The 26836-nt window shown below is 41.2% G+C and overlaps 1 protein-coding gene across 1 annotated transcript in view; it reads left to right on the plus strand.

Moving 5' to 3' along the window:
* Window positions 1-26836, plus strand: part of dph1 (diphthamide biosynthesis 1) — a gene marked incomplete at its 5' end in the record, with an annotated part of 56230 nt that overhangs the window by 6269 nt on the left and 23125 nt on the right. The window contains one exon of the mRNA XM_079165799.1: window positions 4189-4252. Coding sequence (XP_079021925.1) covers window positions 4189-4252 — 64 coding nt within the window. The remainder of the gene's footprint in view (window positions 1-4188; window positions 4253-26836) is intronic.

A 26836-nucleotide genomic window follows, 5' to 3' on the forward strand; every position in this document is an offset into this window, starting at 1 on the left:
CAGTCTGCCGTTCACTGATAAATTGGTTTCTCCAGTGCTTTTTAAGTTTACCTCCTGTCTTTGATAGTTAACGTAATCCCACATGTATCTTCTTGGCAACCTGTACTGCCCGTAGTGTTAAAACAATAGGTTTGCATGCAACGGCATCATTAGATGATCGGCGATTGACAGTTCATGTAAGCCAAAAATAATCCTTTTGTCACTGCACATTGAGAAAGCTGCATGTATGTACATGTAGTGACCCACAATAAGTAACGTGTCCAAGAATAAGAAACCTTCCACACTTGTTTCTTGGAGTTGTTTGACTGTATAAACATGTGACATCTGAAGCCTCCAAATGAACCCCTCTTGTCCCGTCTCACGTCCGTGTGGTTTAGGTTCTCTGTTTTGTAGCGGCAGGAGTGCACTTCCAAAAGTAGAGGCAGCTTATCATTCTTGCGTGAAAACTCAAACAGGCAGTCCCACCTCCGGCATCTAACTCACCTTTCGCCGGGGGCAGCAGATGGAGAGAAAGCTCTTTGCCTCTGTCAGCTGTGGCAGAGGTGTGCTCTGAAACCTTTCTCTGTTAATAAACTTGCCCTTTTCTAGGTAATTACCTGTCTCTCACTGTCTGCATGAGCGCTTCGTGATCCCTTAACCTTTCATCAGTAAGAATTGCTTTCGCTCCTCCTTCTCACACTGCCCCATCTATCACTCCATCTCATGGCCATCCACCCTCAACCTCCTTGGCCTTTTGTCTGTCCCGGCTTTTATTGTTTGATGCCGTCTGGCCCTGAAGTGTTGCAATTGTTTCAGGCCTAGTCATGTGAAAACGCTGCGCTGGATTCGGTGTCTTCGAGTTGTAAGTGTCCACTGAGACGTTGATGGATTTATTGAAGTAAGGTGCGGTAGAGTTTGACTGGGAAAACATGTCATGGTTGATTGTAACAAAGCCTTTGTCTCTGGGTGCTCACTCATTGTAGCTGACATGGTAGCTGGGACTTCATACGGAACCGGTCGATACCTTATGAATGCATGTTTGTGATCATATCAAATCTAACTACATGGAACCATAACATTACTGCTTCACAAAGGGTCGATGGCAAAAAGAGAATTGTTGACAGGAATGATACACAAACAGTGTTGTATAATGTAATCCCAAATAACAAACCACTGAACAGCAGAAGCCCTGTATTTTGCACAATTGCAAACAGAGAAAATCACATTATAGTAACAATGAGCTAAAGATTCATTCTAGTTGAAAACCACAAACTCCTTTTAAAAATAAAAGATGTTAAATGTATGTTTGAAAGGAATCCTTTGTTGCCAAGATATTTGGAAACAAACACTTGAACACATAAACAATTTAAATGTGTTAGATGGGCTTCCTGGGAAATCATATTTCACCATTTTATAAACAATCAACTGGGAAAGTGCACTCTGTAGCATGCAGATCTCTGCCAGGTGTGTCTGCAACGACCACTGCTTTAATGTTGTATTGAATGAGTACAAACCACAATTACCCCCCATTGAGACCACAAGTGTATCAGAAGCGTTTTTCACTCGCACGTCTCATGCCATAAATAAGCTCTCATTTTAATCTATGCAGCTGTCTGCTCCGGCACCATGCAGCTTAACTGCCGTTCGCTGTGTAACACTTCATATTGACTCTTTATAGCTTTCTCTACCTGTCCTCTAACTGTCAGTTCGGCTGTGTGTTTAGTTCTGTTAGCTGTTAGCTCTGCTAGCTTTATTTGCCCCATTAGCTGTTACCTCTGTTAGCCAACCGCTAACTAGCTCTCCTCCTACAGGCCATAGGCTTTGTGTTAGACCGTGACGTCACCCTTTGGTGTGTGAACTTCCACTTTGAAGCCTCAAGTTCGGCATTTTGGCCCTCACCATCTTGTTGTTTTGCAACCAGAGGTGACACTAAAGTGTGGAGCAACCAAAACTGTTACAATTAACTTTCACCCACTGAAAACACACTGTGAAAGGGTTAAAGTTCTAAGATTATTGTTATTGTTTGTAGTAGTAGTATGAGGAAGTGTGCCATGTCATCACACCATATTTGCTTTCCTCATTATTCTCCTCTTGGTCACTCTTGTCTTTTCCTTCTTATCCACTTCATGCACTGATTACTTTGCGAGGCTATACTTGACAAGATCAATATCTTATTACTCTCTGATACGGATGTGTCGTCAATTGTATTTGGTGATCCTATTTATGTATGCTAAATTCTTTATCTGCCACCTAAGATAAGATCCTTGATGCAATTAACACAAGACATCTTGTGTATAGAAATTCCCAAAGGACTTTTAGATTTTCATCTTCTTTGAATTCAAATATATATTGTTTTGTATTATACTGAAAGAAAAAGCCTGAAAAGATACAGTTCATAATATGTTGCCATGTAAAACTCACACACTATATTTCTAGAAATGTAAAATCAAAGAGGTGAAGTCATGTTAAACAACTTTTTATCATAGGAGAGGCAGCTGATTCATAAGGTCCAGCAGATACTCCAGCCCCAATAAGTACACATGTCACCATTGAGCCAAAGCTAAAAATGAATACAAATTACACACGTTTATTTGAGGGTGTTCACCAAATGCTGGAAGCAGTATCGGCTGATATAATTTACCGATCATGGGGTCTTTCTGAATCCCTCTATTTATTGTGTAGGATTATTTATTTGACTACATACAGTATATGTCAATTAAAAGCACAGAAAGTATCATTAATTTATTGGCATGCAACATGAGCTAAATATTCCACTCTCTCTTGGAGACACTTTCTCTCATAGCCCGTTTTTATACCCAGATCTCGCAGTGCTGCTGTTAAAATGGCCCCTCATTACACCAGCTTTGCTTTTTTACACTCAACCAAACCAAGCCGGCATAATGCTGCATAAGTTGCAATTTTAGATCGCATGCCGGCTTGACTTGCAACACAACAGCGTCAATGTCTAGTGTGCATTCACCCCCACCATGCCAACTGTCCCTTTTATACAGATGTGGATCTTTTCTCTGTGACTGCCTCCACTGCCGGCTTTGAGTCGGAGCAGCAATTTGCCCCCACCTTTTGTGTTCCTCCCTTTCATACAGAGCAGCAGGGTGGAATAACGGCGCAACAGTCCTGATTTGAACAGGCTGTGTAAAAAGGGCTTTCGAGACACAACTCACAACTGCAGTGAAGCCATTTTAGCAGCATGTAGGAAAATTGTCTCGCATATTTTGAGTCATCTGATCGCATGGTCTGATTGGCTCTTATAGAGACTATAAATCAAACTATTTAGAATTAATATTGGCCGATAACGATCAAGTGGCTGATCAATCAAAGCACTTTTAATTAAGAGTTCCTTGGGAAACACATCCCTCTGCAACCTTCCTTCAACATACCTGCAACTACTTTTTAGAAGTCGAGAATCTTTCATGCAATCCTGATCCCAGTATTTAGCAGCAAATCCAGCGATCGCACGTGACATCTCCAGTCACCATTTGCGTGATTTATCTTTAAAGGAATATGCTCAAAGGAAAGGGCTGCATTTCACAGATTGCAGAGAAGGTGCAGTTGAGATGCTTCCAGGCCCTTCTGCCCGTTTGATTAAAAAAAACATGCATGTCTCTCCATGCAGAGTGAGTCTGAAACGATTCACAAACTACTTAGTAATTCCTGCCCTACACATTGGTTCATCTCAGTTGGTGTCACACATGAGTAGATTCATAGGTTTCCTGTTGTCAGCACTCAACACCACCAGCAGGACCAATGGTTAATTGGTTGCTTGATTTAAATTTTTATAGCAGCCCCATCAGTTTTTCCACATTAAAATATATCTATCATGTGTGAAGTTGGTGGTGGTGGGGGGGGGGGTTCAGTGGCAAAGAGAGTGTGTGACCCAGAGCCAGTGGCAGACATGAAAAATAGAGAGTTCAAAGGTTCCGTACAAGCCATGAGCTGAAGAGATCGACCTGTGGTTATTGGTTTGGAATATATTTCCAACCGCCTGGCACCTGCTGAAATAAACCAACGCTGTGGCAGAGGGGAAATTACCCTGAAATGTCACTATTTGCTGTCAGTGAAGTACTCTGATGAACCAGTAGCAGAGGATATGAATAACTGTGCTGTCCAGGATTTATTAAATAACATGTTGCCGTCACTCTTAACACAAGTATGTAACTCTCTGTTTGCCTTTTTCCCCGCTCTCTCCAGTGGCTCTGCAGCTTCCAGAGGGCCTCCAGATGTTTGCCTGTGTCATCGCTGACATCATTGAGAGGTAAGGAGGTTATTTTGATTGCTTAACTTATATGAGAGTCTGTATGAGTAGGAAGCAGGCGTAGAAGTCAAGCCAGCAGAGTAGGAACTTTAGCTGCCGCAGTCACCTGGTACTCATTAAGAGAGCGAGAGCTTTATCGTAATTCACCGCCTCTGACCCAATCAGGGATTCAGCAGAAAATGAGACATGATTACGCTGTTTTAGGGCAGAGCAGATATCACAGCTTCCCCTGCTCACAGTTGGAGGAGGGAAAATATATTATTCTTGTTAATTACATCTTGTTTCAGTGTGCATATGCCCTACTGCACAGCGGCACTCTATCACACAGACACCACAAAGTTTTTTTTTTTTTTTTACATCCTGCAGTGAGAAGTGCTTCAGCATTAATGTGCTCTTTTATACTACGCTGTGGTTTGGCCCACCCTGTGATAAATAAAGTGTCTGCTTGGTTAATAGTAACGCACATCCTGAAAAAAACTTTTATGTGAGGGTCACAATAATCTTAATTTTTTTTAATATTTTGGTCCCCGGTTTCTGTCTCTGTGGTCTCATTTCACTCATTCAGATGGCCTCGATTCCTCAGGAGCACTCTCTGCTAAGTGTTTTCTCAAAGAAAACGGCTGCTATCATTAAACACCCAGAGCGGTATCTTTTCATAGGTGTTTAGTCAATACTAACTTGATTACGAGATGGGCAAGATGAAGAATAGAGTGGCTAAAGCTGCCATAAACTTTTCAGGCTGGGCGGATATTTGATTTCACACAGCAAACTTGGATCACATCAGTTGGACTATATTATTGTGCTCTTCGTGCCTACGTGGCTTTATATAACTATGCCAAGACACATTAATTTCCCATATAAATACAACTTATTACTTAGAGAGGTGTTGTGCAAAGTGGTTGTCTTTCCCCCTCGCCTCAACTCTTTTTTTGATCTTGTCTTTTTACTTTTTTTGTCTTTTCTCCAGCCGTATAAGACCTTTATCGCTTTATCGATCCATCTTTACTGTCATTTTTTATCACGGAAAAGATGACAGAGTAAAGTTTTGATGGTCTGGTCTTATCAGTTCTGCTGCTATCAGTCTGAGAGGTACCACTGTTTGCTGAATGGCTTTTAAACCGCATGCCTAAGCAGTCCACATTTATACGTTTGAATTGTCACTGTCCAACATGGAGTCTGCAAAATCAGCCCCATCTCTTCTAATGAGAGCAATTAGCAGACACTAATTGCTTCTCTCACCGAATCCTCTATCGCTCATCCCTCTGCATTTTGCACCCGCTCTTCACCATCCACATGATCTTCTCCCCTTGCAGAGAAGATGGTTCTCACGGTTTCCCTTCATTAGCTCCTGCTATATAGTTTCCCTTAAGCTATGTTGCATCTGTCTGTGCTGTCTCACTAAATACGTTTTTTTTTGCAATTCTAGTCTTTCCAGATTTAACAGATGGGTTCTTTGAATCCTGGATGAACGTCAGAGCCTTTGTGAAGTACTAAATTACTTTCTATCTTGTGCACGGACTGATGGGTTGAATATATCATTTGAATGGTATCAGCTGAGTTTGAGTGCTGTTGCCCCCATACAAAATAACAAAGGTCTTGACAAACTCAAAGATGGATAAACATGTTGGTCATCTAGGATCACACAACAGTTTCCTCCTAAAAGAATATTTTGGGTTTAGTACGACTTGGGTATTATTTTTGCGGCGTTGACCTTTCTTTTTGGTTATGATAACATTTTACTGACCAAATCTGAGATCTTGGAATATATCCATATAGCTGCAGTGCAGACACTTGGTAAAAAAGATGAGAGTTTGGACAGATTATCGAAAGCACTTTATTTGGAAGGTAAACTAAAGTTGAGCCCACACAAAATGCTGGCATTATTCCAATTGCAAAGCAAAACTATCTGTGCACAAAGCTACGGCTGTAGATTTATTATACATCGTTTGTTGTTGATCCACTAGATATCAGACGTAGGCGACTTTGGTGGCATGTGGCAGCTCAACCAATGGCACAATAACAAAAGGTGTGCAACAGATTTTTTTTATCATCCGCATGCCAAATATAGAGATGAGATTTATTCAGTCCCGATATAATACTTTGGCTTTGGGAATCGGCCCATACAGAGTACCAATCCAATACCAGCGTGTTGTTAATAAGCTGTATGCCTCACTGTGTGGAAGTGGGATCATTCTTTCATAAGTAAGATGACATCAGACTTGACTTCAGCATTGCTTTCATAACTTTGTAAAACACAGTGTAACAAATACACACATAGATATAAATGTACTTAATTCTTATTTATAATTACAGTAGTAAATTACACACCAGCAATGTGTTAAAAGTATCCAGCATACAATGTATAAACATAGGATTGAATTGAATAGATTGGCCTCATTTGTCCAATCCAGCTATTTGAGTCAGCCTGATATCCGATAACGGTATCATTATCGGTGCATCCCGAGCAGCTGTTGTTTATGATAGTTTGAATACATCATGATAGCGTTATAATCATAGACTGTATAAAATATGGATGTTGTCTCTGACTGTCACCCATCGTTTTCTGAATAGCCGTTGTGAAGCTTTGGCCCTCGCCATGTTAGCAGTGACAACAAAGCCGAGCTCCTGGCTAATCTAAAAATGGGCGAAGAGGTTGTGTTTTTAAGGTTTTTCCTCCACGGCTGATTTTGGACAGAAGAATTGCGAGCTTTATTATGTCTACGCATGCTGAGGAACATCCACACCGACAGCATGTCTACGCGTGTGTTTGTGGCTGTGATGTTGCTGTCTGTGTCGCCGATATAAGTTTAACTGAAAGAATGCAACTCCTGAAAGTGATATGACATAATCGGCTAGAGAGAAGACATTACTCTATTGAAGTGGTTTGGACTGCAAAAACCATCAACTGCAATTGTACAGTGGTGTTACAGCGTGATGCCTCTTTTATCTTAATAATCTTAATAACAATCTTTGGCTGAGTGCAGACAGCGACTCGCAGAGAGCACACAACCATCAACTTACTCACAGAATTAATGTTAATAAGCGACAGTTGACATGACCTGCTGCTGGCGACATTTGGCATTTCAACCTGTTAAAGCACCAGCTAAAAATGAAAGGCTGCTACCTGAATTTCTTGTATTTTAATCTTTCCTATTAGAGGGACTGAGGAGAGATGATAGATTTGTTACCATTTGAGCCGAGGGGATATTGGGAACCTCAGTGTCAATCACTGGTGCAACCAAATCATTTTTTTCCTTTCACACACTCTAATTTTCATACTCGTATGCACTGAAATGCTTGCAGTGTAGAGCCTGGCTGTCATTAAGGAGAGCAGCTCTGCAACAATAGCAGGTTGAACTGGATCCGTTTTTTTAAGCAGATATTGATTCATTTAAATTATGCCCGGATCGGATATGCTTTATTTCCTTCCAAAGACAATAATTTTGTTTAATATCTGTACAATTGTTACCACTGTACTTTAACTTGGCAGATATAATATTTTGTTTCTGATAGGAATGGTGGCCAAAATTTGAAGATAAGAGATAAGTTCTAATAAAACACAATTCTTCTTTAACAGGGTATTGTTTAATCCGTCATTTGGCCACTAGAGACATAACAATGGTAGACGCATTGGAACATGGTCGCCATGAATCTGTGTACATACCTCAGAAAACGCAACACAGGGTCTTTGCAAAAGTGTACACCCATAAGCTGGGAAGCTGCAGGGTATAGCTAATGTGAGTGCCACAAGAATGGCACTTTACAGTTGAGAGTCACAACACGTCCAAGAGCTTATCGGAGCAAACCGTGAATAAGGGCAACAGCATCTGCTGGCTCCTTACCGTATGATCTCTGATCCTGATGTGGGGATGAAAGTGCAATATCTGTAAGGAGAAGCTAAAGGAACTCAAGGTCTTGGTTCAAGTCAACAATCTCAACATAAGCGCTCAGTATTTGGCTGATCCGTTCCACGGTTTAACCTGCAGGTGAACCCTGCCTGTCTCTGGTTGTTCAATCTTCCCACCTCATGAAACTGCTTGTGTGGGAGAAACCAGGATGTTCTGCCCAGAAACCTGTCTGTTGCGTTGATTGAAATGTAGCAAATGGGCATGCCAATCCTAATGTGGATCTAGCATAATACTGGAGGGTGGAATTTGGAGAGAGTGAGTGACAGTAACCTTTGGATGTTGGTGCAGCAAGCAGCTAACCTCATGTCACCGAGCTTATGTTGAGGGTTACCAGAGGTCCCAGGAGTTGGGCGGCTCTGCCATCACGATAACTGCCACAGACAGGGCTGAGGTCCATATCAACATGGGGATGAAAGGGCTAAGCTGCCCTCAGAGTAAGGCGCTTCAGTGGGAGGGACTGCTAAGTCCTAATGAGGACAAGCTGCTCCGAATTACGGCCATGTTGCATGTTAATACAAACCATACACCCTTTACATGTGCACACATGGCAACACATTTCTAACTTCAAATAAACAAAATAAGACAAATTAAAGTGGCAATAGACAAGTTTTAAATGTTCCCCTGCTAGCGTTTCCAATTGGTAATATCTTTGACTCCGCTGTCGCAAAGACAACCAGATTATTTTCCTAGCAACTACCAACAACACAGGCGACTTTCTCACTCGATTTAGCGACTTCTCAGACCCTCTTAGCGACTCTATTTGTAACAAAACAACTTGCGACAAATCCAGCGACTCATTCACACCATCAGGGAGAAATCCAGAAATATATTGAAATATATTATGTTCATTACCGATGCAGCTCAGAGTAATCTAAATTCACAGCTCTTCTGCCAACAGCATGGGGTCTCTCCCTCTCCTCCTCTTCTATGCTCTGGCAGTCTCTCCCTCACTGCAACTGACACAACCACTAAGCTTTATGCAAAGTAATGTGCGAAGACCTCCCCAATATGCAGATTAGCGCATGACGTCATCTTGGCGACCTTTGGAGCTAGTGCTAGCTCCTTGCATGGGAAAAGAGTTGGCAATACTGCACAAAAAACACTGCATTTAGTTTTCCCCATTGACTTCCGTTGTTCCATTGTCAACCTTTTCCGCTACTGGGGATAATGACTGCAAAGAAGTTACATTGATATTCTTTGGCAACTGGGGATAAAATGTAATATATTTAACAGCAGGGCCATGATTGCAAAGAGTCAGCCAATCCAATATGTTCCTGAAAAAGTTCCCCTTACTTTTCAGAATTATTTTATTTGAGTAGGGTTCAATTATTAAGTTATATTTAAACAGCTCTTACTGCACATCCGTCAAAATCTAGATGAGAAACGCTCTTTGCCTTCATTATTACCATGCACTCAACGCAATTAAGCCTGTAAAAACACATTATTCATGAGTTTAAAGGTTCATTGTAAATGTGGGGATCAGTAGTTTGAATTTTTCTGTCAAACTTTTTTTGTTCAACATTACTTATCAGGTCTCTATCAAGGAAACTACTGGCTATTAGAGGGTTAAAGCATTTTTTGTTGTTTTTCTTTATACTACCATTACAGCATGCTAACTAATTGTATCTTTATGTTATATGCAAGATGATATACATGTAAAGAAATGCAGGAAATAGCATTTATTTAGCTTCAGCCTACAGCCTTGGCCTTGAAGATGGTTATTTAAATATACATAATAATATGCTGGTGTGTACTTTGTAAAGGTAGGGCTTGGTTTAAGTGTTTTATTGAATTAGATTATTTGTAGGCAGATGTACCTCGTAGACAACAAATGAATAGAACTCCATACTGACATTACTAACCTAAAGAGGTTTTCGCCCATAATACTCCATATCATATATTAGTCTTTCATTGATGTCATGCAGGCTACATAAACCTAAGCACTTTGAGACGGGAGCCTACTTGATACTTTGTGTAAATTGGTCAGTGCTGATAACTCCGCTAATGCCTGCATTAAATAATGTCAGAATATGTAAAACAGCGTTCAATTTCTTCACTGCCATTCTCCTTCATCTGATTCTCATTTCATTCTTTACTCTCAGTGTTGACATTGTCACAAATTCAAAGACTTGTGAACTTTGCTTTCATACGTAAACAAGAGAAAAAGCTTTCAGTATAAAAGAAAGAATTGGTGTCTTGTGCAGGCAGGCAGTGATGCATGTGCTGTCACTGTACCTTATGTTTTATTGCCTTTGAAGGTATGCCAGCTGTCTAGTCTTAGCTTTGAATGATACTTTTATGAACTTACTTCAGTATTTACTGCTGCTGCTTTTGTGACAGTGGGGGGATATAAAGAGAGTAGCAGAAAGCAGGGTATGTGGGGATGGCGCCGTGTCCCAATCCATAAAGACAAATTGGCTGAGCACACAAGGCCGAAGCCTTTTGCTATTGAAGCAAAAAACAATAGGGAAAAATGAGAAGGAATTACCTTACTATGTATCATAAATCACAAGAGACAATATACATGATTGAATAGTGATATTGTTTTATTGTTTGTTTCTAAAATATATACCAAGGACTTCCTGTAAAGCAGTATTAATATGGAGTGTTGTAGAGTTGAATTGACTTTGCTGCAGTTTAAGAGGCACAATGATGAAAAAATCCTATTTCTATGTTCAGAGAAAATTACACTCATATGTCTCATTTATTTTTATATATTAATGTGTGTGTGTGTGTGTGTTTGTTACTGATAATATTACTACATTCATTGTATTTTCGCTATTTCTGAGAGAACAGAGAAGCTGCCTAGAACGAAGCCATTACACCAAGTACTAAATGAATAAGTGAATTTGTTTTGGTCAGTGTTTGCTCACACAATTGAGTTATCTAACTGTTGAATAGCCTGTTTCAATTATTATTCTTTACCCGTTGTAATTGATGGCTGCTTGGTGGTATTCCAATTCTCAAGGCAAAGTGTTGCACAAGGGTGTCTATGAAGTTTTGTAGATTACTGTAGGTATAATGTTTCCTCTCATGGCAGCTGGATTCTCGCAATATCATGAAGTCACCGGAGAATCCATCGTTTCAGGTTTAGAGTATTGCGTTTGTGTACGTACCACAGAGCTACGGGAACCACCAGTGTCCTGTGAGGAGCTACTGGTAGCGGTTTAGATGTGTGGGAAGCGACATAGAGCGGCAAATGTTCATTCAAAAATGACATCTCCTTCAGAGGTTTAACGGAGAGGCTGCAATAGCAACAGTTACAACAGAGCTGGAGAGTATTCCTTCATTGAAAAGAGAGCAAAGAACGACACTGAAGGCTTTCACCCATCTCCTGACTTGCTTCAGCTAAAGTTTTATTGGCAGATTGTTCATCCAGTCACCTGCTGAGTATTTTTTAAAGTGTTTGCCCTTTTCCAAGCAGTTTCCAATGACTGCTTCTCAGATGGTTCTGTGTGACGAAGCATCTGGCACTTCGGGTTAGGTTTAACCATGATCTTTGTACCTATCGATATTTTTTTATTAAGAATCTTGTTTGTTTAGAGATATATGAAAGTCAGGTTCAGAGGTACAATACAGTAAACAAAATGTTGCAATAAAAAGTAGTTAAAAAGGTGAAGATAGAAGAACAGAGAGAAGCTGAGGCAGTTCAATTATTAGGTATGAGTAATGTGTTACTGAAAGCCTCAATAGTCACCAGCATTTTTATTTTCCCTAGAACTGGCAGTTGCCCTAAACCCACTCACCAGTTACCAATTCCCTTAGTTTCAAGTTTTTCCACAGAATAACAGTCAGCAAAAAATTGCCTTTGTCCTCAGACTACAGTATAATGAGGCCCACGTTTGTGATTAACATAGAAACAGGAGTAGGAAGGAAGCGTTCCCAAAAATGGCCTCATGAATAATGATAGTTTAGTAACTAAGCCTACGCGTTGTCAGAGATGGCCAACCAGCCCTGGCATTGAGTATACAGTGATGAGTAAGGGATATGCAATTTGTAACAATCTTAAGGCACCGACATAAATGCTGTCCAACATCCAAAAATGCTGAGCTGATCTAGTCGCGACAAAAAAATCGTACAATAGTTACATTTGGCAAAAACAAACCTTTTCTAGCTCTACAGAAAAAAAGTGAAAGTAAAACACCCCAACACGTATGCATGCTTTTTAGCTTGTTAACAATATTTTCAGTGTGGGCCTGAAACAAATGGCAGCCATCCATTGAAATATTGTCTGAAAAAAGTCGCCAGCTTCCAATACTTTAGTTTAAGACCAAATACCTGCGTAACTAATTACTTTTTTCATCTCACTCCAGTTTCTGTGCTTATATGCTGAACTAAGAAAGTGAACATCATGTATTGGACTAGAGTGTTTTTTGACAGGCTATAGCAACACTTTTCCAGGTTATCAGGACTGACCGACTTTTTGAGATGCAGTTGTTTTTTAGATGTGTGGAAATTTCTCAATTTTAAGATGCATCGCGATGCATTCAGTTCATTGTGAGTTTTTACTGCGTTTCTCTGTCATTTACTGTCGCACTAGTTTATCTCCACTCCTTTGATGTATTTTTTGTTTGTTATTTCATCCTTACTGATCACCAGAGGCAGGGCTTAACACTGGATATCTTCCATCTTGCGCGCGTTCAATCTTTATTCATTCATTGCATTCTTGTGGAAATCCACAACCATCTCCACTGTCTTTAGAGCGTTGAGCTCTAATTTGTTCAGACTGCACCAGGTCACCAGATGGTCAATCTCCCACCTGTAGGCGGACTCATCCCCGTCCGAGATGAGTCCAATGAGGGTGGTGTCATCTGCAAACTTCAGGAGCTTGACAGACTGGTGACTGGAGGTGCAGCTGTCCGTGAACAGGGAGAAGAGCAGAGCCTTGAGGGGAATGTTTTCCCAGCTTCACACGCTGCTTCCTGTCAGACAGGAAGTCTGTTATCCACTTGCAGGTGGAGTCGGGCACCTGCAGCTGGTCGAGCTTGTTATGCAGCAGAGATGGGATGATGGTGTTAAAGGCAGAGCTGAAGTCCACAAACAGGATCCTGGTGTAGGTTCCTGAAGAGTCCAGATGCTGGAGGATGAAATTAAGGGCCATGTTGACTGCGTCGTCTACAGACTTGTTGGCTCTGTAGGCGAACTGCAGGGGGTCCAGGAGAGGGTCAGTGATGGTTTTTAGGTGGGACAGGACCAGGTGCTCAAAAGACTTCATAACCACAGAGGTCAGGGCGACGGGCCTGTAGTCATTAAGTCCTGGGATCCTAGGTTTTTTGGGGATGGGGATTATGTTGGAGGCCTTGAAGCAGGCTGGTACGTGGCATGTCTCCAGGGAGGTGTTGAAGATGTCTGTGAACACCGGAGACAGCTGAGCAGCACAATGCTTCAGGGTGGAGGGAGAGACAGAGTCTGGGCCGGCTGCTTTAGAACCATAGTTTCATCCATAACTTTCGTTTCACAGAAGGCAGAGCTTTGCACACACACTCCGTGAGCAGAGCAGAGAGATGTCTTTCAAAAGGTCGGCAGTCCTCTAACTTGCTGCTCTCGCTACCAATATTTGCTGCTCTGTTTCAACATTGTTGGGCTGAAAGAATGTGCATGCAGGCTGAAATTAAAATCTTGGTGTTCATAGAAGTTCTGTGATTTAAGGAAAAGTCTGCTAGCTGCAAGGCTAATTCATGTAGGATATAATGCCATAGGCATTCAGGAAGTGCTGTCTTCGAGCTGCTATGTTAACTTTATGTGGATTAAAGCACACTTGTAAAGCACAGCAAATGTGGGGACATTTATGGATTCATGTTTTTTTGTAATGTTTAATTTCTGAGGTGGATCACACAGATGCACAGAAAAAAAGTTCAGATTTATGAGATTGCTTGTATTTATTAAAAACGTAGCAATGCACACTGAAATTGGGGATGTGATCCATGGAGATGCATCGAGAATCGTCGACACGTGAATGGTTATTGAGTCGTTGAAAGTGAAGATTCACACCTCTTAGATGTTGAACACTATGGAACTCTGAAATAGAAAAGTGTAAAGAAAAATGTCTGAAAAATGTGTGACCGGCAGTAACAGCAGGATTCAGTCAGGTCCGATCAATAAGGAGAGCTGGTGTGGAGGCAGTTGTTCTTCTGGAGGAGGTTTCGTGCTTGTACGTATGATTCAACACAACATGTGATGGAAAACGCTCACTTAGTAAACCCACTGACACACCGCGCCTGTTTTCTGTCTCTCTCCATCATGTACTATCCTAGATATCTGTCAACATAGGCCCTAGACAGCTCAAGTAACAGTCATGTCAGATGCAGTGTGTTGGTAAATTAAGGTACAGTATGCACACACTGCCCCCAGACATCTGCAGGTCCTTCACCGTAGCAGTCTTCATCCATCAGAGTATTTCCTCTATATTCAGCACGGCAGGTTGAATCATTTCTGTGGGAGCAGCAGCCACAGCCCACAGCCTCCCAGGGTAAATGTCAGCTCCACCATTAGGAAGGGGCCTGGTGCCTCCAACGCCTTCTTGCCCTCACATCGTCACTGTCCTCACGGCGCCCACAGCACAGCTGAGCTGTAGCAACAGATCTGGGTGTAAGTGAGAAAGTGAGTGTGTCTTTCCGCCAGCATATATGTACGTGTGTTTTTTGTGCATACGTGCACCATAGTCGTGTGTCTATTCCGACTCTTGCTTCTGTCTGCTCTTTGGCTATAATATATATATATATATCCTATAAGAGGTATTCATATATGAGCTCCCAGCTCACACATAGAGCCATGTGCTGTCTAATTAGCTCTCCTGCCAGGCACACCCTCACTGCCCACCCGAAGCTTATGTTGAACTCCAACAATATCTCATTGTCAGCGACCGCCTGCAGACCCTGTAGGAACCTCGCTGTCTTTTACTGTTCCACAGTGTGGAGAGAGACATGCTTGAAGACTAAATGAAAGACGAGAAAGGTTAAACTTCCCGACCAGTGCCCCTTGCCAAATTTGCATTTGAAGTCATATAGCGGAGAAGAGGCCGAGCCTTTTGTTCTTATATTTACTGTTATATATGTACAAGCTCATAGATATTAGATCTTCAAACCCAGCACCAAACTGTGTATCCGTCTTGCATACTCAATTTTCTCTGTGACTATATTCAAAACTGCAATCTATACTATCCATACATACTGATTTGGCCAGAATGTAGCATGTATAATGCAGTATGCTAACCAAGCAAAGTCTGTTGTATGTTGTAAGATTCTGTTGTAAGATTCCAACATGTCAAAGGATTATTTTAGCATCCTATGCCTACCATTGGTGGAGTTGATGACTAAAATAGTAATAAGGGCAAGATAGCAAGTTAATGTTAGCTATTTCGGACTTGCAAACATAATACTGCATCGCTTTCTGATTGATCCACATTCCACTATAAAACAACATTAGGACAAAATGCTTGCTGCACACATAACATTAGGCATACTGAGTATCAGGATCCCAGAGTTTTCCATTCTTCCTGCTGATGCCTCACTTTTGTCTTTTCTTTAAGGTTCAGTTTTTTAGCTCGGCAGCTTATGAAAACTTAGTTCGGGGTTCTTTACCCTGTTGGTAGTGCGTCCCACCACACAGCAGCTTTTAGGCATTTCTTTTGCTGCTTGCTAGTAGACGATAAGAGCGGTGAATTGTTTCCCCCCCCCCGGTGTGGGCAGGAGTTAAATGTGCTCTGTCTGTATACTGCCAAATTAATAAATTCAACAGTTTCGTACTTCCTACTTCTGACGAACGCAGTATTTACTGTGTACTGGATACTGGAAGAACGCAGCAGTATGTAATAGGCAGTTTTGAATACAGCCATTGTCACAGTTTTACTTTATCAATGATACACACATCAAAGTTGGAAGCATGAAAGGAAAGGCTCAAACTCAAGACTGTCATTGTGACTACCTCAGGTAGTATAGTCGTCACAGGTACTGGTCTCTTCCTGGTTATCCTGTGTTACTGATGCCGTCTCTGGTGAATTTGATTTGTAGTGCCAGATAGGAGAGGGTAAATTGAATCAGTCACACTTCCGTCCCTTCGCACCTCACAGACAAAGGCATGGAGGACCACCAAGATATCTGCTGTTTCCGGCTTTGCTAATCACATCTCTTCTAGGGGGACATCATGCCCAGGCAGACCAGAAACCCTGATAGGTGCTGACACTGTCGAATATGATATTTTGGCAGATAGCACCTTGAAAATTGCCTGTGCTGTCATGAAAGCACAATTGATTCCCTTAAGAGATACAGTAATAATAATACGCGGTCGCATTGGCTATAACTTGGGCAAGACTGGGCGTGTCGGATGGAGGTTGTGAGTGTTCTTAATGCCTGGCCTTTGACTTCCAAAATGAAATATGAAGATAGTAATGAAAACACTTGGGAGAAGGCGGTAGGTGTTCATTTCCAAAGGTGAAGAGACCGCGGGTGTTATCTTGGACTGGATACTTTTAATTCATGAAGTAATGATACAAACACGTCTCCCCTCAGCAGGGTGTAGAAGAGATAAGCAATGCTTAGCGCTGAAGGTTGAAGTCCTTATTTTCTCCTCTGTTCTGTCTCCAGCACAGCCAGTCAGACCGGCCATAATCACTCTCATTTTGGATGGCACTGTCCCGGGCACATGTCCATGTAATTGCATTCACAGACGGCTGTGTAAAATAATGCACAGCCTGGGAAAATGTATATATACCGGGAGACTATTACATATGCTTTTAAAATGTCCTTTCACAGTAATTCCACTGATGTTGCTCTGGCAGTTGAAGGACACAAATTGTGTTTGCACAATCCGCAAATTGGAAAGAATGAAACTACAACAACAAAAGTCTGACAGTATTGTGATGTATGGCTAGACACATCTTTTCTAAGCTAAGTTTCTATGATGAAAACATGCACTTATTTTCTAATATTTATACTTTGTTCATAGATTTCTACAGACGTCTACATATATGTTATGTACCAAAATAAAAGCACTTAAGCATACATCGTGGAGTAGTGGAAAAGACACTATTACTCGCACGAAGTGAGATTGGAAGATTAATGTAACTATACTTCCTATTAAGGGAAGGGAATAGAGAGAACAACAGCTAATATGAGAACATCCTTTTTCGTTAGAGGATAAATGAAGGACAACTCAATCACTGCGACCCAGCGAGATTCATCAAGCATTAAGTAGGCGTTCCCAATAATTAAGTGCAAGATGTAATGATAGACAGCAGCTCAGAGAAATTATGACAAGGAGCATAAGAAGAGAGAAAAGGAGTCAAAAAGGCTTAAGAAAATATAGAGAAAGGAGAGAGATTGTGAAATGACTTAAGGGAGCAGAGTGACAGACGATGGAGTGAAGCCTTAGGGATGAATGAAAGAGGGATTAGATGGATATGACCTCATCAATCGCTACAAGATATAATCTTTATTTCCCTTAGTTTACTTTTATGTCATGGGGATTGTGGCTAAAAGGGCAGTACTGTGTTTGACAAATATTGTTTGCAATAATATTTTTTGACTACTTGGGGGCAGAGGAAATGTGCTGTTAACACGACACTGTTAACAGCACCTTTTAAGTTGATATATATGACAAACGTGTCAGTTGGCTTGTGCCTATTTGTTATCGCATCGTGTATGGACGATTGAAGGGATGATTGACAATTTATTTTCCTGATATTAAGGCGATTTTTCTATTTTCTATCAGAACCAAAGTATTATTAAAACCCACTGTGCATTTGCATATGTTTCTGGTGGAACAGCATGTCTGCCCGCTGTACCCTGTTAATCAACACGCGTGAATTTTAAATCTTAAATTACTAGCCCGTTTGCTGCCTCTTTTCAGTGGATTTGATCATCTTTGTTCACCAAATGCCTGCTCACCAAACCTTTCCTCTATGCTCCATAAGAGTTGTTAAAGTACTGGATAGGGCCAGGTGACATACTTTTTTTACATTCAAAGCTTTCCAATGAATGAAGCTTCTAATGTCTGTCCTCCTCATTAATGATGTTATCGCCCTTAAAAAATGTGACAACTACGGTCTTGTGTCATTTTGGTTGTATAAATGTAATTTATGGTGCTGCTAGATTCCCCCTTTAATACAGGTGTGTGCACAATGTTGAGGACGTTTTGGCTAAACACCAACAAAATCTTATACGTTTTTGGGGAATTATTACATTTACCTTTTTTCAATAAACTTGAACTTTTGCACTCATCTTGAAAAGGGAGCCGTTGTTTGAATAGGCGATGCTATTAAATGGATTTACAAATATGTATTCACTTAGGCCTTACTTTGACAGTGATTGTATTATTCCAGAGCTCCGTCAGAGCTCAGCCTCCCTGGCAATCCGATCGTCTGCGATCTTGAGTAACCACAATTGGACGATATGAGAATAGAAAGGATTGCCCCACCCTACTTGTCAGCATACAGTTTGCAGATACAGCACAATATCAGCACTAATTTAGAGTCATGTTTATGTCAACCTGATAAATATAAGTCATTCACCTTTTTCACTCTTCACTAAAAACGACCTATTTTTAAATTTCAACATGGTCTATGATTAGAAAAGTATTGATTATAGCCGCTTGATAACATCATTTTACAGTATTCACATGTTTGTGTTCCATGACCCCCATGTATGCTTAAGGTATGATTCATTTACTTTAGGCTGAACAAGAGACAAATCAATTGTTTCAGCAGCTTCAAGGAATCTTTAGTGTCCTTTTCTTGTAGATACAATACAATAACACTTAATACTACCATTATCTGTCCTCTTAAGTCCCCTTATCCTGTTCCCTGTCTTCATACCCTCACAGATCTGATAACCACCGTGTCAAAGATTTAGTTTTCTGTATTGTGTTTTTTAGAGCTCCATAGAGATTAGATCTGTTCCTGGTTGTAGGCCCAGCCCTGAGTTTTCACCTCCTAGAGCAATATCTTGTCATCTTATAATAACTGTTGCTGCATGGTCGTTTTGTTTCTGTAAATTGCGTTGCAGCTCTTTTAAGCGTGCTCTGCTTTCCTGTACATTTTAGGACTCCGTCTTGATAAAGCTGTAGGCCTTTCTATAATGACCCCTGGCTCAGGCTTTTGAATAGATGCCATGACAAATAGATTGGATACACTCATGAAATAGCAGTAATGATCTTGTTTTTCAGGGTGTTAAAGGATTATCTAATGGTATTACTGAAAACATCTGTGTAAGCATCAACCCGCACTCGCTGCCTCGCGTCTCTCATTCCTGGCATATGTTCAATGACTGCAGTTAGTCAGAAATATTTTGAAGGGGGATTTGACTCCAATTTTTTTCTGTTGAAGACTGTTAGTAGAATAAGTTGGGAGAGACATCGAATGGAAGGTATACATAATGGGAGAAGGAGTCGAGATCGTTTAATCCTCCTGCCCAGTGCCCCTTGCCAAATTTATTTTTGGAGGGGAGCACTTTGTCAGGATATTTTCTCTGTTGTTTGCGCAGAAAGCAGATTATCGATATCAGATTTGCTAATATTACAACCCCGGCAGCAAACAGCTCATCTGTCTTACGTAGTCTGCCCTCCTCCTAGTCATTATCACCCCTCTCTCCTTCTCTCTTCTTCTCTCTGTCCCCATCTTTCTCAATATGTCTCCTGTTGACCCGTTCCGTTTTTCAAATCACATGTTTTCCCTCTGTATCAACTCCTACTCAACATTATCTCTTCCACGGGGCTTTAATTTTCCTCCTTTCTTTCCGATTTCATATTTTTGCCCTTAATTTACCTAAACTGAACTCATTGAGGAAGGGAAATAATGATGGCTCGTGTATGCAGAGCTACCCTGCAACCTCTGGGAGAAGCCTCTCTTCCTGGGCCAATCAGCTGTGCCCCGTGCCAAAGCCCACTCACTGACACCCTGATGGGGGCTGATGTCTGAAATGTAATGGAATAAAAGATGAGCCTTTGCCAGATGTAGGAAAATAATTCACCCATGTATTTTGTGTTCAGGGAAAGGTGAACTTGTGTGTGTGTGCACGCGCGCACCACATATGCTCATTTGAGCTGTCTGACCACAGTGTATCAGTGGCAACTGTGCAAGAGCAGTGCTGCACCTGTACCCACCCTGCTGACCTGCTTGTCACTTTGTTTCCGAAGGGACCGGTCCGCTATCGCTGCTATTATTAGACCTCAGATGTGAAGATCTCACAGGCAGCACAGTCATATGAACAGACAACCTACTGTAGAGGGTACTGCAACCTTCCTCTGAGGTGCGGCATTCACACCTAATCAAGCGTTGCTGCGATTAGCGCAGGGTTGTGAGGAGTGTCACTTTAAATGGTCTATTTGTATGTCTTCATGCTGCCAGTATGCCGGGTCCTCCGACTAATTGTCTTTCTGCGTCAAAACACTTCTACGTTTATTAAATAACCAGGATGCAAGACCTAGTGTAAGAGCCAGTTTGTATTCTTAACAGTTTTTTTGTATTTTATGTTTATTGCAAAAGTATGTGTGTTATGCCCTTTAGAATGTTTACCATATAATAGAGGTAATTAGTAAAGGTAAGATGTGCTTGAAATGTGTGTTTTTGCCCTATGAAGATAAAGGCTCCTCTATTCTGTCCTGCTATTGGATAATATTTGGTTGACTCCTTTAAGTAGGTTTTCAGTGCTTTACTACACCTATCAAGATGTTGAGTTTCAAACAGGTGCACTAGGCCAAATTGGGTGGCTACATGTGAAACCTAACGTTACACTCCATTGTGTTTTGGTCATTCATGCGGATTCATGCATTGTTTTGTCCTACATAAATCAGAATGTTTTAAATTTGTAAATTCTCCTCCTGGGAAGTCTTTGTGTCATATTGTGTTGCTCTTGATTATTTACCATGATACAAGTCAAGTTTAAGCAAACTTAAATGCCAACGTTCGATACACTTGTAATACATAAGCTTCTGGTTAGATCAGTTCTACGACTTGTTTACACACCTAACTAACAGTTGTTACGAGCTTCATTAAATGACTGTAATCAGAGCCCACAAAAGCATAGTAGTTTGCCCTCGAACCATTTAAGAGGGATTCAGTTAAGACTCTCATATGTTTTCAAAGTTCACAAAAAAATAAAAACGTAAGATAATCTATGCACTATTCACCAATAACAAAGTTAAAAGGCATTTTATTGAGGCGTCTGTTTTATTTTGATTTATGAGCAAAGGCAGAGAGGATAGAAACTCTTTGAAGAACAGCCAACTGGATCGGAGCAGCCGGTTAGATCTTTTGGAAACTTCTGACACTCCTCGTTATATCCCAAATAAGTGCAGGAGCAGCTAAAAGGATCATCTTAACTCTCCCCATGCAAGTTTGGCACATCCGGATGTCTTTATCTGCAGGGATCATGTCTTCATACCATGCTGTGGCAAAGAGAGACAGACAAAAGAAGCAGAGATGCTCACTGACTGATCCCAAACGCAGCAAGGGAACTTGTCTGAGGTCACACTATGTATTAACATTTTTAATAATGTGGATTTATTTTGTTATTAATAGTGCTCTTTAACCATTGGCTTACAGATAATGCTGATGTGCGCACGCCAAAGTAAATTTGCCTCTTAACAACTGCCGATGAGCTATAATGTGAGAAAGATCCTGATTGCTCTGGCTGTATTCTGCAGGATATTATATCAAATTTATGTATTCAATATTATCTTATACAAAGTGTGATTCACTGTTTATCAATACACCATAGCACAGCCTGACAGACATATGGTAGCGCTGTGTATTTTAAAAGCACAATATAGAGGATGCTAACATAGTCTGGAGTCCATCCCACTATGCACTCAGTGAGAGGCAGGCTGGATAGATTTCCAATCCATCAGGGTCAACATATTCACAATCCCGCTTGGCAACTTAGAGTTCAAATCCATTTGCATGTGAGCCCCTGGAGGAAACCCACACACCCACCGGAAGGAACATGCAGACTTGATATAGAAAGAGCTTTGGCCAAAGATTAAAACCAGGACTCTCTTTTGTGACGTCGCTAACTGCCAAGCTGATGCACGAGCAACATGTGGTTGATTGCAGCTATTCCCTGCTATGACTGAGCATAATTTGAATGACTCAGAAGGATGGCAAATGCTTATTGGGCATCATGAAAAGTACCATAAAAGTACTGTGACGTTTAGCGCTGACCCCAAGCGATGCAAAGCTTAAAAACCTGCAAACTGTAATTGTTTTCTCGCCTATGTTGCAAAATTGCTGCTGAGCAAATACAATCGTGTCAGTAGGGAAATACGGAAGCATGCAAATGTACTAATTGGATTAGCCTGATGATGGCTGTGAAAAGTTTAATTATGACCAGTTTTTCGTTTCCTTTTTTTTCTTTGTCCGTCAGGCTTGTTGACCATCCACACACTTACTTAAGCAAATGCTTTTTAAATGCATAACAAGCAGCACTAATGCAGCTTATGAGAGCTTGCTGTTCTTCTTAAACGGGCTTCATTGCACTCCACTCATTAGTATAGTGAAGCATCATAGAATCATAATATTTTACATTAGCAGACCAATAGGAGACCATGAGTGTATGGAAGACGAGCAGTAACATCTTCCCTTCATTCTCCATTCTGCCTTGCCCTAGAGCAAGGCACTTAACCCACTTTCTGGGACAGTGGAGACGGAGTGGTAGACTTGACAACGTAAGCATTTGAGGATCTAAGCCTCAACATAATGGCCATTGTGGTGCTTTTCAATACTGAAAAAAGTATTGTTGACTCAGTACTTCAATATTGATGTAATTGGTGTGTTACAGTGTTTTGAATATGACTATTGTTGGTGTTTTCCTGCAGCAAATCATCTAAATTAAGTGAAACAAACTATCAATTATACATATCCTGTACAATAACAGGTACACAATTACAAAGATATGACATATGCATGGCTACTGCTTCAAAACATAACTATCCAAGTATCACATCGAGACCTTTTACAACACTAAACTTGTTGTTGCACATGGATATGAATGATATCATTGATTAGTGTATGTCCTGAGGGGCCCTGCATCAGAGTAAAGCATCACATTGTGTGTGTGACCCCAGGAATATCTGAAACACAACTGTTTAAGTTGATGTCTGATATTGAACATGACGCCTCCCAGTTATGAATTTCCGTGAACATATCATAGTGAAGCACTGTTGCCTACAATACAGTCCGTCTGCTTCCCATGAATATATAAACAACAAAAACATCTGCTGTTAGCAGAAATGTCTTCCCACCAACATATGCACGCTCATACTCCTTGAAACACATCAACTGGGAATTTGCATGCAGAAAAATCCAGAAGAAAATGTAAATCCAGTAGAATACATCATCTAGCCTTATTGTTCAGTCAGCCCAAAAATATTACAGTATTTAAATGTTAAGAACAGAATGCTGTAATTCTCTATGACCTGTTTGAATGTGAAGATGTCCTTCTGAGAGCCTTTTAAACTATTATGCTTCCTCAAGCCGCTGGGCCCAGGACTAATGCTGAGTGTCGGTGTAAAGATTACCTGCAACTTCCCAAAACCTCAAAACCCAGCAAACCTTTAATCAACTGTTATTCAAACACATGGTGGAATCCTTTTCGTTTAATTCAGTCCAATACCTTTCATCAACGGATACATTGGCAAGAGAATGGCTTTGTGAGGGCTAATGGGAATGTTCTGAGACAGGAGACGTTTTTCACTCTCTTTGTCTGCCGCGAACATCTCAGAGCTCCTCTTTTAAGCCGGCATCAGAAAACATTCCTGTCAAAGTCAGAAAAGTGTATCATCCGAAAGATGACAGCAGCAGAAAGATTAGTATAAGTTTGTGTGCATTTTCCGCCGCTAGGACAACAAGAAAGTTGTCTCGGGCCTTTACTTCTTTTTTGCTTAGATTAATGATCTTCCACTTCCATGTATGCAGATGATACAACAATATGCATGTATGCACCCACAGTAAATGAAATCACTGCAACCCTCAACAAAGAGAATGGGTCACTAGTAATAGACACATCTTAAACATATTACAGACTATCATAAAACAAAGCTTCTTGGTGTTATTTTTCGATTGTGGACTGACTCGTGGACAAGGCATGTAAATCATCTTGTTGTAAAGATGGGGAGGAATTTATCTGTTAGGAAAAAGTCTGCAAGTGTCTTATCCGTCGTGAGGATTTAATGTTTTGTGTGGACCCCAGAAAGAGTCAGCTAATATGGATCTTAATAAAATCTTAAATCGTGGAGCGGAATGAAACGCTATTCAACCAATGATACAATCAGCTGGCATGTACTTCACAGTCTGCGTATGTGTGCATATTTATATCGCACTCTGCTCCTAGACTTATGTTTGCGGCACACACCAGCGCAGTGTTCTTTATAAAGATTCGGATCAGTTGGCTATTTCTCACACATATTGAGCTGTATGCTAAAGAGCTCATTAACAAGGGCTGTTATGGAGTTCACAAGCTTCTCTGACATCTTAATTAGATCTTAATGACATTTCAGTTGGAATGGCTGAACTGAGCACCCTGAGATGAGGCGAGGCCAGTGCTGATATACTGAAGGAAACAGGGAAGTGACTGACACCAGAGACAAGCGCATGCAGGACGGGAGAGAAGGAAGGGTAGATAGAGAGAGGTGTAAATGGAAACGAGAGCATTGGTGCTCTATATGTACCCACAAGTCATACAGTATGCATCGTATGAGATAGCGTGTGTTAGAAATGGGATTTGATTAACACTGATATACTTTTCATTCTGTCCTTCTCGCTCTGACGTTCTTTCATTCCATCTTCCTCCTCTCTCCCAGTGAGATATGGGACTATACGTTGCCCAGTAATTACTTTGCCCTTGTCCCAGTAGAATCACATGTCTCTCATGGGCCCCTTAATCGGATTCTTCGCATTTATTACCATGAAATTTCAGCATCCTCTCTCTGGAAATTATTAACTGTATTACCAATGAAGATAACATGTTAATGGTATTTCTGGCAGATAGATTGATGATTAGATACGGTATTTTTCTGTGGTGCTGTGTTTTGCATTGTAGACGATTCCGCATGATCTGCAGTGGATTGCAGGGCATAGTCTCTATTTTTTCTGGTGGGCAGGTTGTGTATTTTTAGCTGAAAGGTTCATGCACATTTATGCAACTCAAACAAGTCAGTGGACTGCGATGAAAGAACAATGGGCTGCAGTGCATAAGGAATCTAGTGCACAAGTCCACATACCTCAAACTGCATAATTGCCTTCCTACTGGCGACTGTATGCGTGTGTACGCAGTGCGAAGCGGGCACACACCGGCAACAAATCAAAACCTTGACAAGAGAGCGGGTAATTGATTCAAATCTTCGAAGGCAAATATTTATTTACCAGATGAGTTGCTCTGTCTATGTTTGCCCGTGCTCAGCTGGCCTGCGCTGCCCTTCACTTGAGAGCAACCATTAGAGGAGAAGGGACAGCGAGAGTGAAAGAGAAACGACATGGAAAGCTAGGGGACGCTGATGAGGGCCCCGGAGAGAGTGCAACTCAGAGATTACATCAGAGAAAATGAGGGAGGAAAGGCTAAATAGAAACTTTGTCGGAAGCCCCTCGCGTGGCGCAGAGTGAGAAATAAACAGAGCGAGTGGATGTGGGTTGAAAGATTGGGAAGCAGGAGACACATTACTAAGAGCCTGTTGGTCGCTACAGATGCTGTTCTGCGTGCAGCCATGTCTGTTTATCACTTTCCTCTTCTCCCCTAGCCCTCTGTCTCATCTCTATTCTGCCCCTTCTGTCTAGCCTAAATCTGTCAGAATACAGCCACAAATACCTGGCAACAACCACCATTTACAACCACCCCGTCGTCTACCCATCTTTCCTCCCCGACAATGCCTCAAGCTTCTGTTCAATTGCTCTTCCTCCCTGCTACTTTCAGCCTTTATTCGTTTTATTTAGCCTTTAAGGGTTTACTTAGCATTTTATTCGGCCATAAAGGGCGATAAAAGAAAGAGCTTGTTTTTCTGTAATGCGATCAGCAATTCATTCTCACAGATCTGGGTCCACAGATGCCTGTGTAATTGGGTGTTTTTTTTTCTCTGAAGAAGGCCATGATTATTTCTTTTCTCTATTACAGGCGCAAAGTGGAACATTAGCCCCACATGATCAGTGCTATGCGCTCACATTCTACAGTGCTATGCGCTCACATTCTACTTGTGGCATAAAACATCTAGTCTGAATAGTGTTTTAGAATGCTGCAAGCATTCACTTTTGCTTCCCAGACAGATGTGCTGTAAATCCAGGCCACAGATAGAAAAGACCATAGCCCCTACAAGCTCTGATCTGCTTATGTGTACCAGTCCTAACCCTCGTCTCCTACTGCTTCTTCTTCTTTGTGAAGCCTCCTTTCTGTGACCAGGCTGACTAATGACCTATTAGCCCTCATCTGGCAGGGTTTTAACTACCAAACAGCTTGTGCCGCACTCAGGCCTTTGGCTGCCGGTCATGGGGAGCAAAAAGAAGTGTGTCATACTGTGAGTCAGTCATTGACTGACAATGCTGTCAGATACTATATAATGTACTCTGTCTGTAGGAAGTAGATAGGGATTGATCTAAATTCAGCTTTCCTCATAATCACACCGTGCTTGGCATGCTCTGTATGAACAACAGGATGTGCATATGGTCCATGACTGCACTGATATGTGTCTGTGTGTGTCT

This window comes from Pholis gunnellus, assembly GCF_910591455.1.
Source record: "Pholis gunnellus genome assembly, chromosome: 9".
NCBI classification, from domain to species: Eukaryota; Metazoa; Chordata; class Actinopteri; order Perciformes; family Pholidae; genus Pholis; species Pholis gunnellus.